This window comes from Salvelinus sp. IW2-2015, unplaced genomic scaffold, assembly GCF_002910315.2.
Source record: "Salvelinus sp. IW2-2015 unplaced genomic scaffold, ASM291031v2 Un_scaffold1853, whole genome shotgun sequence".
In the NCBI taxonomy this organism is placed as follows: Eukaryota; Metazoa; Chordata; class Actinopteri; order Salmoniformes; family Salmonidae; genus Salvelinus; species Salvelinus sp. IW2-2015.
The window spans coordinates 135,343-150,015 of record NW_019943218.1 but is presented as its reverse complement, the minus strand read 5'-3'; the positions used below and the strand labels follow the sequence as shown (position 1 = coordinate 150,015).

Here is a 14,673-nt window from a genome sequence, read left to right as displayed (position 1 = left end):
GTTCCTCCTCTTCTATCTCCCCTCTCTCTGTATTGTCTTCTCTGTGCTCTCCCTCTGTCTCTCTTCTCTATCTCCTCGTCCTCTGTGTCTCTCTCGTCCTCTCCTCTCTCTCTCTCTCATTCCCTCTCTCTCTCTCTCTCTCTCCTTCTCGTCTCTCTCTCTCTCTCTTCCTCTCTCTCTCTCTCTCCTCTCTCTCTCTTTCTCTTTTCTCTCTCTCTCTCCTCTCTTCTCTCTCTCTACCTCTCCCTGTCTCTCTCTCTCTCTCGTCTCCTCTGTCTCTCTCTCTCTCTCGCTCCCTCGTCTCTCTCTCTCTCATCGTCTCTCCTCGTCTCTCCCTCTCTCTCTCCTCTCTCTCTCTCTCTCTCCTCTCTCCTCTCTCTCTCTCTTTCTCTCTCTCTCTCTTCTCTCTCCTCTCTTCTCTCCTCCTCTCTGCTCTCTCTCTCTCTCTTCTCTCTCCACTTCTCCTCTCTCTCTCTCTCTTCTCTCTCCTCTCTCTCTCTCTCTCTCTCTCTCTCTCTCTCTCCTCTCTTCTATCAATTCATTCATTCAAGGCTTATTGATGATGAAAATGTTAAAATTGCCAAACGCAATAGTAAATTTATACTAAAGTGAATAAACCATACAAGATTACACTCTCTCTCTCTTCTCTCTCCCTCTCTCTCCTCTAATCCTCCAGTGTGTGACAGGTCTGAGAAGGCCTCATCCAATTCTGAATGATGTTCTGGCCCAGGCCCTGGGACTGGCGCCACGGAGGTTGGACAGGTGGAGGAGAAGTCTTCAGCATGCCTGGCCTCCGACCTTCGCTACTTACCATGGTGTAAAAACACTCCTCCCAGTCACTAACCATTAAGGAAGGAGAAGAGGAACACAGCTGAGAGCACGAACAGAGACAGAGTAGACAGAGGACAGAGAGAGAGACGGCAGATAGATGACGAGAAAGAGAGAAAAGAAGACGAGAGAGAAGAGAGAGAGAGAGACAAGAAGAGAAGAGGAGTAGTACGAACAGAGCAGAGAGAAGGACAGGACAAGAGATCTAATGTGATCTTGGCTATCTCTCACAACCAAGGAGGCCTCCAGCAGCACCTCCATCTTCATCTGCACATATTCTGTTCAGACCTAAGCTCCTACCAGTACTTCTCAGTAATACCAATAGTGTTCAAAAAAAGTTCCATCACCAGACCAACAAATTCCATAGACCACCGTTCCCTTACAGCACACAAAAACTCAACAATATCGGTCCAAAACATCAGTACACAGGTCACTTCCATCCAAAGCTGTGACGATCGCAACAAGCCAAGAAGTCCTTCCTTATGCCCAAAAGGAACATAAATCATCAAAATACACCAAAAAATTAGCGATTTTCTAAAAACCTACTTGAATCAATTCTATAGAGCCATTCCCTTTATTTTAGTTCGGTTTCGACCTCGCCACACAAGACATTCACCATATATGCGACAAACATTGACGACTCTCATCGACTTCTGCAAAAACCATCTCCGTAGAGAGAGAGAGAGAGAGAGAGAGACAAAGAGAGAGAGAGAGGTATCGGTTGAGGGAAGACACGTAGAAAGAGCTATATACTGGGTTAGACAACAGATATGATGTCTTATCAAACAGAGGCCCTTCCTTCCTTACACCTAGGAAAGAAAGCTGCTAAGTAGAACCATAAAGGGTTCTTTGGTTTGTCCCCACAGGGAAACCCCTTTTTGGTGCTGGGTAGAACCCTTCATTCTTGGGTTAACCAAGAACCATTTTATAATTTGGAGAGCTCCCGAGTGGCACAGTGGTCTAAGGCACTGCGTCTCAGTGCACGAGGCATCATTACAGTCCCTGGTTTGATTCCAGGCTGTATCACGTCCGGCCGTGATTGGGAGTCCCATAGGGTGGTCTTCTCCTGGCTTAAGCAGGAAAAGAGATAAATTGGAAAATGACAATTGGCCCAGTGTCGTCCTGGTTTGGCCGGGGTAGGCCGTCATTGTAAATAAGAATTTGTTTTTAACTGACTTGCCTAGTTAAATAAAGGTTAAATAAAAATAAATTTAAAAAAGGAACGGTTCCACCATCTTACTAGCCTTTAAAATGTAATTATTTATGACAATATATTTACATATATGGTAAGGCCTTTAATTGAGGACCTAGTTATACCCGAACACAGTGGTGTTAGGAAACTCTTGGTTTACAGGCCACATTAGGCCTGCAAGTCATACTATGCTGGCTTGCAAAGTGCTGTGTAATTCCTATTGGAATCCAGCCAGAGTTAGAATATACAACAAGTCTAATTGTTAGTCATCTGCAACCCGCATTCAGAATGTCTGCCAGGGTGGGGAAGGTCGAAAACTGAGACGAGGTCAATCATCTAAACTTGAACAACCGTCTCAGTAACGGGTCCAATAAATAAAATGACTAACAGATTGGATTAGTTTAGAAAACGGCATGTTATTTATATTCCTGTAGCATAAAATGAATCAAACAATCAATGGACATACAAAAACACAGATATTACAGTAAAACAAACAATTCTGAAAATCTCCCTGCAATAGAGCATGCTGGGAAATATTATATATGGTTCTATGTAGAACCNAAATATTATATATGGTTCTATGTAGAACCCTTCTTGACTTCCAAAGAATCATCAAGAACCCTTTGCCTTACAAAAGAACCCTCGTCTTCCAAAAATATCAAAATGGTTCTTGGTAGAACCCTATCCCTCTGTAAAGAAACCTTTTAGATCTCTTCTAGAACCCTTTTAAAACCCTTTTAGAACTCTTCTAGAACCCTTTTAGAACTCTTCTAGAACCATTTTAAAACCTCTTTAGAACCCTTTTTTTCTGAGAGTGTACCTGTGAAGCTTCTTGTCATTGACGTGGAGCATATGTGGTCTCCGAGGCAACCCGCCAGTCATGGGGGCCTCCATGCAGTGTCTCAGCAGTCCTACCATCTTCTGGATGGTCTCCAGGGCCCCCTTCCCATCTCCACCCGCCGCCTCGCCCCCGCCCAGCGACCCCGCCCAGCCACCGGCCAGCACGTCAAAGCCCAGGGGCAGGCCAGAGGCATCAGTCACCATCAGAACACTCTCTCCATCACTACTTACTACAGACGGAGCGAGAGAAGAGGGGAGGAAGGGTGGGAGAGACAGACAGACAAATAAAAAGTTGGTTAGATAGGGGCAATTCTATGGAAATGTTTACGCTGAGAATCTGATTTTTAATTTTTTGTTTGTTTGGCATAGGCCTAAAGAGTCTCGGCGTAATTTCGTTATCGTGGAATTGACCGTAGGTATGGCGTTTTGGTATTATAGCGTTTTGGATAACAGCTTCAAGAGGCAAGAATCAAATACTCTGTGTGCTACAGTAGATCATGCAGGCTAAAGGTTTTACTCACGAAGCTCGGAGGGGTCTACTCCAGCCTGTTCTAGCCGTGGAATAGCTGCAGGGGGAGGTGCAGCGCAATCCAGCAGGTGCAGTATCCAGTACGGTGAGCGGTCCATGTGGTATCGGGGAAAATCGTACCCCCAGAAATCACTATGTGGTTCTTTGCGCCCCCTACGGGTGGTCTGGAAGCAGCGATACCACTGTGCCATAGCCTCGGAGAACTCAATCATCCGGTCCCGGTAACATGACACTAACTCCATCTGAAAATGAGCAAGACGTAGGTCGGTCAAAAAGACTCAGAGAGAGGAGAGGTAGACCGAAAGAGCACTAGGCATAACATGGAGGAAATGTAAGGGACGTTGTCAACCACAGACAAACGCTACAGATAGTGAAAACATACATATTATTCCACCATCATTCTATGCTATTGATCAACTTCCATCAATATAATTTGCTTTACCTTGAGTAGGGCTATATTTTTCGCTTAAATCTGTTTTTTCTTTGGTTGGAAAAGGCCTTCTTTCACTTGTAGTCAAGGTTGCTTTGAGGAATTTGAAAAATGAAAATAAACATGCGACAAAATATGTTGTTTTTCGAAAGCAAAGGCGTCATTGTTTTACGCGATGAGGATTCCAAAAAAGAACACCATTTGTCCCGCAAAAAATGCTCAGTTTATTTTTATTTCTCTATCCTACAGCAAATATTTTAATGATCGAACAATCCATTTGATTACAAAACATTTCGTCTCTCCTCAAAACAATCTTTACGTCAGGCCTTATCAAACATGATCAATTAATCAATATTTTCTACTAAGCGCTATTAAATAAATCACCGCTAGTTGGTGGTGTTGTACTAGATTTCTGCACTTAAGCGGTAATGTGATTCAGGGTTGTGACACTGGAGGAGCACAGATACTTTTCGTAACAGGTTAGGAGAGTATTTTAGCTAACCCCTAAACCTTTTCATAACCTTAACCTAAGTCTCCTAACCTGCCACGTTAATTACCCTAACCTTAACCTAATTCTCCTAACCTGCCACGTTAATTATCCTAACCTTAACCTAATTCTCCCAACCTGCCACGTTAATTATCCTAACCTTAACCTAATTCTCCTAACCTGCCACCATTAATTATCCTAACCTTAACTATTATTCTCCTAACTCTAACCCGTAATTTACCCTAACCGTTAACACTAATTCTCCTAACTGCCACACGTTAATTACACTAACCTTAACCTAATTTCTCCTAACCTGCAACGTTAATTACCCTAACTCTTTAACCTAATTTCTCCTAACCTTGCAACGTTTAATTCTTAACCTAACCTTAACCTAATCTCCTAACTAGCCACGTTAATTACCCTAACCTTAACCTAATTCTCCTAACCTGCACGTTAATTACCCTAACCTTAAACCTAATTCTCCTAACCTGCAACGTTAATTACCTCCTAACCTTAACCTAAATTCTCCTAAACTGCCACGTTAAATTATCCTAAACCTTAACCTAATTCTCCTAACTGCCACGTTAATTATCCTAACCTTAACTTCATATCTCCTAACCTGCCACGTAAATTACCCTAACCATAAACCTAATTCCCTAACCTGCCACGTAAATTACCCTAACCTTAACCGAATTCTCCTAACCACTGCAACGTTAATTATCCTAACCTTAACTAATTCTCCTAACCTGCAACGTTACTTAACCCTAACCTTAACCTAATTCTTCCTAACGCCACGTAATAACTTATCCCTAAACCTTAACTAATTCTCCTCAATCTTGCCAACGTTATTTATCCTTAACGTAACCCAATTCTCCTAGCCTGCAACGTTAATTACCCTAACCTTATACTCGAGGATTTTCTACTATTACCCTATTGTCGAATCACTTATAACTGACGTAAACCAACCACTATTCCCTAACCTGCCACGTAAATTACCCTAACCTTAACCTAATTCTCTTAACCTGCAACGTTAATTATCTAACCTTAACCCAATTCTCCTAACCTGCCACGTTAATTACCTTACCTTAACCTAATTCTCCTAACCTGCCACGTTAATTACCTAACCTTAACCTATTTCTCCCTAACCAGCCTACGTATAATTATCCCTAACCTTAACCTAATTCTCCTAACCTGCCACGTTAATTACCTAACCTTAACCTAATTCTCCCAACCTGCCCCGTTAATTACCCTAACTCTTAACCTAATTCTCCTAACCTGCAACGTTAATTACCTAACCTTTCATAACCTTAACCTATTTCTCCTAACCTGCCACGTTAATTATCCTAACCTGCTGTGAGTTCTCCTAACCTGCCACGTTAATTACCTTAACCTTAACCTAATTCTCCTAACCTGCCACGTTAATTATCCTAACCTTAACCACTAATTCTCCTAACCTGCCACGTAAACTAAACCCTAACCTTAACTATTCTCCTAACCTGCCACGTTATTACCCTAACCTTAACCTAATTCTCCTAACTGCACGTTAATATACTCCCTAACCTTAACCCTAATTCTCCTAACGCTGCAAACTAAATTACTACCTTAACCTAACATTCCCTAACACTGCAGCGTAGTTCTCCACCTTAACCTTGCCACGTTTAATTACCCTAACCTTAACCTAATTCTCCCTAACTGCAACCGTTAATTATCCCAACCTTAACCTAATTCTCCCTAACCTGCTGCGTAAGTTCTCTCTAACCTGCCACGTTAATTATCCTAATACCCTGCTTGCGTAAGTTCTCCTAACCTGCTGCGTAAGTTCTCCTAACCTGCTGCGTAAGTTCTCCTAACCTGCTGCGTAAGTTCTCCTAACCTGCTACAAAAAGTCACTTCCAGTCGTAGCTGTACTAGCTGTAGTCAGAACTGTGATTCAGGATTACAGGATTGAGGGCGTAATTCATTTGACACAAACACTGATGCTGCTGTTTTTATTAAGCAAAATAAAACATAAAATGTGGATGGAGTCTTTGGCCACAATTGTTTCATATAGCATAAAAAAAAAACATTATGTTAGGACAAAAAAAAGTGGCATTGTTGGTGAATGTGGTTATGACTGGCCGCTGGGCTCGTCAGACACGGGCCGGATGGCGATCAGCGCTTGGACCAGGAACTCCCTGTGGGCGGGGTTAATGGTCATGTGTCGCTGCACAGCCCAGCGGAGGATGTCCACCTTACGCCTCAGACTCTCACACTCCCTCAGCTGGGCTAGTTGCCAGATCAGCCTCTCCCTCTCATCTCTCGCCACCTCACTTTCCTCCTCCTTTACAGGAGGGGGGCAGCGGAACAGGGGGGGCTCGGCGATGTCATGGCAACAGAGCAGGAAGAGGCAGTCCTTGGAGGCGCAGAGAGAGCGGGCGGTGCGGGGCACCTGGGGGAGAGAGAAAGAGGACAGATACAGTAGTTGAGAGTAAAGATGAGAGTACAAAGATGAAAGTCCCAAATAATAGGTCTTCCTCTTTGGTATTATGGCGTTCACACAGTTTGTGCATGCCACCACCTACTGTGTAGGAGTGTATGGTCGATCACGTTACATTTTGTCATAAAAAAAAAAAAAAAAAAACTCTCCACTATTTCATTTTTTTTATTTTTTTTAAATCACCCCATTCCACTTATTTGACCCTAACTGATCTTACACCAGGCTGGGAGGACGGGAGGCTGGGAGGACGGGAGGCTGGGAGGACGGGCCTCTTTCGTTCAACACACCTTGTAACTCTTCTACAGTAAAATCTCGTACACCCAAGTACTTCTCTACAGCTGGCACCACAACATATAGTTTCTGTCATTTATGTTCCATTTCTGCGGTACAGTTGATATGCTAAGAAGCCAACCTTGCTGAAGTACAAATTAGTATAACTCTGTATTGGTCTAGGCCAACTACTCACCCTTGACCCATCATCCTCTACTCTCTTCACTGCCTCAGCATATGTGACCTTCTGTTCTACTCTGACCCTGCCAACCTCAACCTGTCTCTCTCGCACCGGGCACTTCTGATCCCCAGCAACATGGGTATCCCCACAATTGACACACTGTTTTTTTCCCCGATACTACACATTCCTTTGTCCCATGCCCTCCTGCACACTTCTCATATCTTGGAATCTCCCTCCTACACACTGCTGCAAAATGACCATGAGCTTGGTATCTGAAACACCTCAATGGGTTCGGCACAAAAGCTCTCATGGGATAACTGACATATCCTAACATGACTTTGTCAAGTAAATACACTGCTTCAAAACTCAAAAGGACAAACGGTGTCTTCTCAGTTTCACTACGCTCGCCAAACGGCGAGTGTCACAGACACAGGGAATCTTCAACTTTAGTTGCTCCACCTCAACACTTAACACCACACCAGTAATCACTCCTTTCAAAGGTGCCCTGCTCAGGTTTTGTCCCGAGGCCTGTGATGTGAAGCGCCCGCTCCCTCTGGGCCTAAGAAACACCAAGTCCACTTCGAGCTACCTTCACCGATTTAAACAGTACCCACATTATTTTCTACCCAGCCTGAGACTACATATGGGTCAGTCAAAATGTAGGGATCCACTTTCTACAAAAGTTTCACTCCCACTGGGCAAGAATCATCCTTTGCATGACCATAGGGGAGAGGCTGGGACTCTGAGGTCTTCTCCACACCTGCCACCACAGGTACAGGTACAGGGAACTCATCCTCGTTCTTAATCAGGTTAAAGTTCTGAGACAGCAGAATACGGTTTGTACTTGGTGCCATTCTTCCTCAACACACATCTTCCCTCTGCACTGGGCTCTTCTCCTTCTTCCTCGCTGTCCATAACCACGTATATCCATTCACCACGCTCATGCAGAGCCTTCATCCGCTGTATTGTTCGCAGATCACACACTGATGGCTTTTCTCCAATACCCAATATCTGTTCCTGAGCACAATTTACTAGTCTGGCTATCTCTGGCCTCTACTTGCCCCCAATTTACCATGTCTGGCTATGTCTGGCCTCTCCATGCTCCCAATTTACTATGTCTGGCTATCTCTGGCCTCTCCTTGCTCCCAATTTACCATGTCTGGCTATCTCTGGCCTCTCCATGCTCCCATTTACTATGTCTGGCTATCTCTGGCCTCTCCATCGCTCCCAATTTACCATGTCTGGCTATCTCTGCTCGCTCTGCCTCTCGCTCCCAATTTACCATGTCTGGCTATCTCTGGCCTCTCCTTGCTCCAATTTACCATGTCTGGTTATCTCTGGCCTCTCCAGCTCCCAATTTACATGTCTGGCTATCTCTGGCCTCTCCATGCTCCCAATTTACCATGTCTGGCTATCTCTGGCCTCTCCATGCTCCCAATTTACCATGTCTGGCTATCTCTGGCCTCTCCTTGCTCCAATTTACCATGTCTGGTTATCTCTGGCCTCTCCTTGCTCCCAATTTACCATGTCTGGCTATCTCTGGCTCTCCCTTGCTCCCAATTTACCATGTCTGGCTATCTCTGGCTCTACTTGCCCCAATTTACCATTTCTGGTTATCTCTGGCTCTCCTTATTCCCAATTTACCATGTCTGGCTATCTCTGGCCTCTACTTGCCCCAATTTACCATTTCTGGTTATCTCTGGCCTCTCCTTGCTCCCAATTTACCATGTCTGGCTATCTCTGGCCTCTACTTGCCCCCAATTTACCATGTCTGGCTATCTCTGGCCTCTTCATGTTCCAATTTACCATGTCTGGTTTTCTCTGGCCTCTCATGCTCACATTTACCATGTCTGGCTATCTCTGGCCTCTCCGTGCTCACAATTTACTAGTCTGGCTATCTCTGGCCTTCCATGCTCACAATTTACCATGTCTGGCTATCTCTGGCCTCTCCATGCTCACAATTTACTAGTCTGGCTATCTCTGGCCTCTCCTTGCTCCAATTTACCATGTCTGGCTATCTCTGGCCTCTCCTTGCTCCCAATTTACCATGTCTGGTTATCTCTGGCCTCTCCTGCTCCCAATTTACCATGTCTGGCTATCTCTGGCCTCTCCTTGCTCCCAATTTACCATGTCTGGCTATCTCTGGCCTCTCCTTGCTCCAATTTACCATGTCTGGTTATCTCTGGCCTCTCCTTGCTCCCAATTTACCATGTTTGGCTATCTCTGGCTCTACTTGCCCCGAATTTACCATTTCTGGTTATCTCTGGCCTCTCCTTGCTCCCAATTTACCATGTCTGGCTATCTCTGGCTCTCCTTGCTCCCAATTTACCATGTCTGGTTATCTCTGGCTCTCCTTGCTCCCAATTTACCATGTCTGATTATCTTTGGCCTCTCCTTGCTCCAATTTACCATGTCTGGCTATCTCTGGCTCTCCTTGCTCCAATTACCATGTCTGGCTATCTCTGGCCTCTACTTGCCCCAATTTACAATTTCTGGTTATCTCTGGCCTCTCCTTGCTCCCAATTTACCATGTCTGGCTATCTCTGGCTCTACTTGCCCCCAATTTTACCATGTCTGGCTCTCTTTGGCCTCTTCATGTTCCAATTTACCATGTCTGGTTATCTCTGGCCTCTCCGTGCTCACAATTTACTAGTCTGGCTATCTCTGGCCTCTCCATGCTCACAATTTACCATGTCTGGCTATATCTGGCCTCTCCATGCTCACAATTTACTAGTCTGGCTATCTCTGGCTCTCCTTGCTCCAATTTACCATTTCTGGCTATCTCTGGCCTCACCATGCTCACAATTTACTAGTCTGGCTATCTCTGGCCTCTCCATGCTCACAATTTACTAGTCTGGCTATCTCTGGCCTCTCCATGCTCACAATTTACTAGTCTGGCTATCTCTGGTCTCTCCTTGCTCCCATTTTACCATGTCTGGCTATCTCTGGCCTCACATGCTCGCAAAATGTGAGTCCTCTGCATCTAAAAGCAGTGTCCGTCCTCTCCTCCTGTCGCAGTGCCCGATGGTCAATCCCAAACATAGGTTTATAGCTAGCTAGATACAGTTGAAGTCGGAAGTTTACATACACCTTAGCAAAATAATTTAAACTCAGTTTTTCACAATTCCTGCGTTTAATCCTAGTAAAAATTCCTGTCTTTAGGTCAGTTGGATCACCACTTTATTTTAAGAATGTGAAATGTCAGAATAATAGTAGAGAGAATGATTTATTTCAGCTTTTATTTCTTTCATCACATTCCCAGTGGGTCAGAAGTTTACATACACTCAATTAGTATTTGGTAGCATTGTTTTAACTTGGTCAAACGTTTTGAGTAGCCTTCCACAAGCTTCCCACAATAAGTTGGGTGAATCTTGGCCCATTCCTCCTGACAGAGCTGGTGTAACTGAGTCAGGTTTGTAGGCCTCCTTGCTCGCACACACTTTTTCAGTTCTGCCCACAAATTTTCTATGGGTTTGAGGTCAGGGCTTTGTGATGGCCACTCCAATACCTTGACTTTGTTGTCCTTAAGACATTTTGCCACAACTTTGGAAGTATGCTTGGGGTCATTGTCCATTTGGTAGACCGATTTGCGACCAAGCTTTAACTTCCTGGCTGATGTCTTGAGATGTTGCTTCAATATATCCACATACTGTTCCTACCTCATGAAGCCATCTATTTTGTGAAGTGCACCAGTCCCTCCTGCAGCAAAGCTCCCCCACAACATGATGCTGCTACCCCCGTGCTTCACGGTTGGGATGGTGTTCTTCGGCTTGCAACAGGTACAAAAGTATAGATACTTTTGTACCGGTTTCCTCCAGCATCTTCACAAGGTCCTTTGCTGTTGTTCTGGGATTGATTTGCACTTTTTGCACCAAAGTACATTCATCTCCAGGAGACAGAACGCGTCTCCTTCCTGAGCGGTATGATGGCTGCATGGTCCCATGGTGTTTATACTTGCGTACTATTGTTTGTACAGATGAACGTGGTACCTTCAAGCATTTGGAAATTGCTCTCAAGGATGAACCAGACTTGTGGAGGTCTACAATTTTTCTGAGATCTTGGCTGATTCTTTTGATTTTCACATGATATCAAGCAAAGAGGCACTGAGTTTGAAGGTAGGCCTTGAAATACATCCACAGGTACACCTCCAATTGACTCAAATGATGTCAATTAACCCATCAGAAGCTTCTAAAGCTATGACATAATTTTCTGGAATTTTCCAAGCTGTTTAAAGGCACAGTCAACTTAGTGTATGTAAACTTTTGACCCACTGGAATTGTGATACAGTGAATTATAAGTAAAATAATCTGTATGTAAACAATTGTTGGAAAAATTACTTGTGTCATCCACAAAGTAGATGTCCTAACCGACTTGCCAAAACGATAGTTTGTTAACAAGACATGTGTGTAGTGTTTGAAAAACTAGTTTTAATGACTCCAACCTAAGTGTATGTAAACTTCCGACTTCAACTGTAATTAACCAAATCAACAGCTAGATAATTAACCAATCCAACAGCTAGATAATTAACCAATGCAACAGCTAGATAATTAACCAAATCAACAGCTAGATAATTAACCAATCCGACAGCTAGATAATTAACCAATCCAACAGCTAGATAATTAACCAAATATGGTCTATTAGTATATTATAGTATATATAGTTATAGTATATGGTGCTATTACTATATTATGGTCTATTAGTATTATGTATGATATAATACATAGTAATTAGTATATAGTATATAATTATGTATATATAATTTAGTATTGATAAGTATAATGGTCATTAGTATATGATAGATATTAGTAATATAGTATTTAGTATATTATGGTCATTAGTAATAATATGTTATTAAGTATATATGGTCTATTTAGTATAAATAAGTATGAATAGTATATTAGTATATATAGCTATTAGTATATTATGGTATATTAGTATATATGGTCTATTAGTATATTTAGTAATTAGTATATAGTCTATTAGTATATATAGTATATAATAGTCTATTAGTATAATATGGTCTATTAGTATATATGGTCTATATTATATAATGTATATTAGTATATATAGTATATTAATATATATAGTCTATTAGTATATATAGTATATATGGTCTAATAGTATATTATGGTTCTATTAGTATTCTAATGTATATGAGTATATATAGTATATTAGATATATATGGTCTATTAGTATATCTATGGTCTAATTAGTATTATGGTCTATTAGTATATATAGTATATAGTATATATATGGTCTATAGTATATATAGTATATTAGTATATATGGTATATTAGTATACAATGTATATTAGTTATATGATGGTCTATTGGTATATAGGTCCATGCATGCAGGATTCAAACCTACAATGGAGTTACCTTGACCTCTGCTAGGTGGTGAAGTGCTCTCTGGGACTGAGCCACTTGTGCCTGCTGGATGATTGTGGCCGGTCCGCGTCTTCATGCAGGGCAGCAACCGCTACGGACAGCTTGGCACAGAGATAAGATCGACCGCGGCGAACCCACCGAGGTTGTGTTCTGTGTCTGTGTCTGTGTGTCTGGCTTCCTCTCTTATACACCTTACTGTTCAGTTTCCAGTTGAAACTACATTTCGAACACCATAATATCAAAATCCATCAGATAACAATTCCCCCTCTCCCCTGTTGTAGGTGGTGCTGTCCATGACCCCATGGAGGTGTGGTGTGGACTGAAACCATCGCTCGCCCTGCTGCAAGGGGAGTCTGGAGTGAAGGAAGTACAGGGCTGTGGCTGTGGAGGAGGCCGACGACTGCCCGGCTGCTCCAAGGGAAGCGCTGTGTTCATCAAGCGAACATCAAGGTAAGGCTGCACTCTTTGTAATCTCACTCTGGACATTTGATTGTTAATTATCTAGCTTGTCGGATTGGTTAATTATCTAGCTGTTGATTTGTTAATTATCTAGCTGTTGATTGGTTAATTATCTAGCTGTCGGATTGGTTAATTATCTAGCTGTTGGATTGGTTAATTATCTACTGTCGATTGGTTAATTATCTAGCTGTTGATTTGGTTAATTATCTAGCTGTTGGATGGTTAATTATCTAGCTGTCGGATTGGTATAATTATCTAGCTGTCGGATGGTTATTATCTAGCTGTTGGATTGGTTAATTATCTAGCTGTTGATTTGGTTAATTATCTAGCTGTGGATTGGTTAATATCTAGCTGTCGGATTGGTTAATTATCTAGCTGTTGATTTGGTTAATTATCTAGCTGTTGGAATTGGTTAATTATCTAGCTGTTGGATTGGTTAATTTCTAGCTGTTGATTTGGTTAATTACAGTTGAAGTCTGAAGTTTACATACACTTAGGTTGGAGTCATTAAAACTGTTTTCAACACTACACACAGTCTTGTTAACAAACTTCGTTTTGGCAAGTCGGTTAGGACATCTACTTTGTGGATGACACAAGTAATTTTTCCAACAATTGTTTACATACAGATATTTTACTTAAATTCACTGTATCACAATTCCAGTGGGTCAAAAGTTTACAATACACTAAGTTGACTGTGCCTTTAAACAGCTTGGAAAATTCCAGAAAATTATGTCATCTGCTTTGAAGCTTCTGATGGGTTAATTGACATCATTTGAGTCAATTGGAGGTGTACCTGTGGATGTATTTCAAGGCCTACCTTCAAACTCAGTGCCTCTTTGCTTGATATCATGTGAAAATCAAAAGAATCAGCCAAGATCTCAGAAAAATTGTAGACCTCCACAAGTCTGGTTCATCCTTGAGAGCAATTTCCAAATGCTTGAAGGTACCACGTTCATACTGTACAAACAATAGTACGCAAGTATAACACCATGGGACCATGCAGACCATACCGCTCAGGAAGGAGACGCGTTCTGTCTCCTGGAGATGAATGTACTTTGGTGCAAAAAGTAAATCAATCCCAGAACAACAAGCAAAGGACCTTGTGAAGATGCTGGGGGAAACCGTACAAAAGTATCTATACTTTTGTACCTTTGTGCAAGCCGAGAGAACACCATCCCAACCGTGAAGCACGGGGGTAGCAGCATCATGTTGTGGGGGAGCTTTGCTGCAGGAGGGACTGGTGCACTTCAACAAATAGATGGCTTCATGAGGTAGGAACAGTATGTGGATATATTGAAGCAACATCTCAAGACATCAGCCAGGAAGTTAAAGCTTGGTCGCAAATCGGTCTACCAAATGGACAATGACCCCAAGCATACTTCCAAAGTTGTGGCAAAATGTCTTAAGGACAACAAAGTCAAGGATTGGAGTGGCCATCACAAAGCCCTGACCTCAAACCATAGAAAATTTGTGGGCAGAACTGAAAAAGTGTGTGCGAGCAAGGAGGCCTACAAACCTGACTCAGTTACACCACTCTGTCAGGAGGAATGGGCCAAGATTCACCCAACTTATTGTGGGAAGCTTGTGGAAGGCT

The 14,673-nt window shown here is 42.6% G+C and overlaps 2 protein-coding genes across 2 annotated transcripts in view; both read right to left on the bottom strand.

Moving 5' to 3' along the window:
• Positions 1 to 664: 664 nt before the first annotated feature.
• LOC112072198 (uncharacterized) lies at positions 665 to 4,162 on the bottom strand. Its single transcript, XM_024139615.2, has 4 exons — positions 3,832 to 4,162; positions 3,382 to 3,631; positions 2,841 to 3,090; positions 665 to 839 (listed from the first exon to the last, which is right to left on the bottom strand). Exons 2-4 carry the CDS (start codon positions 3,629 to 3,631, stop codon positions 665 to 667), a joined length of 675 nt encoding a protein of 224 aa, XP_023995383.1. The 5' UTR covers positions 3,832 to 4,162.
• Positions 4,163 to 6,399: 2,237 nt separating this feature from the next.
• Positions 6,400 to 14,673, bottom strand: part of LOC112072197 (F-box only protein 24) — a 16,692-nt gene continuing 8,418 nt past the window's right edge. Inside the window, 2 exon segments of the mRNA XM_070439692.1 lie at positions 6,400 to 6,734; positions 7,929 to 8,051. Coding sequence (XP_070295793.1) covers positions 6,414 to 6,734; positions 7,929 to 8,051 — 444 coding nt within the window. The 3' untranslated portion in view covers positions 6,400 to 6,413.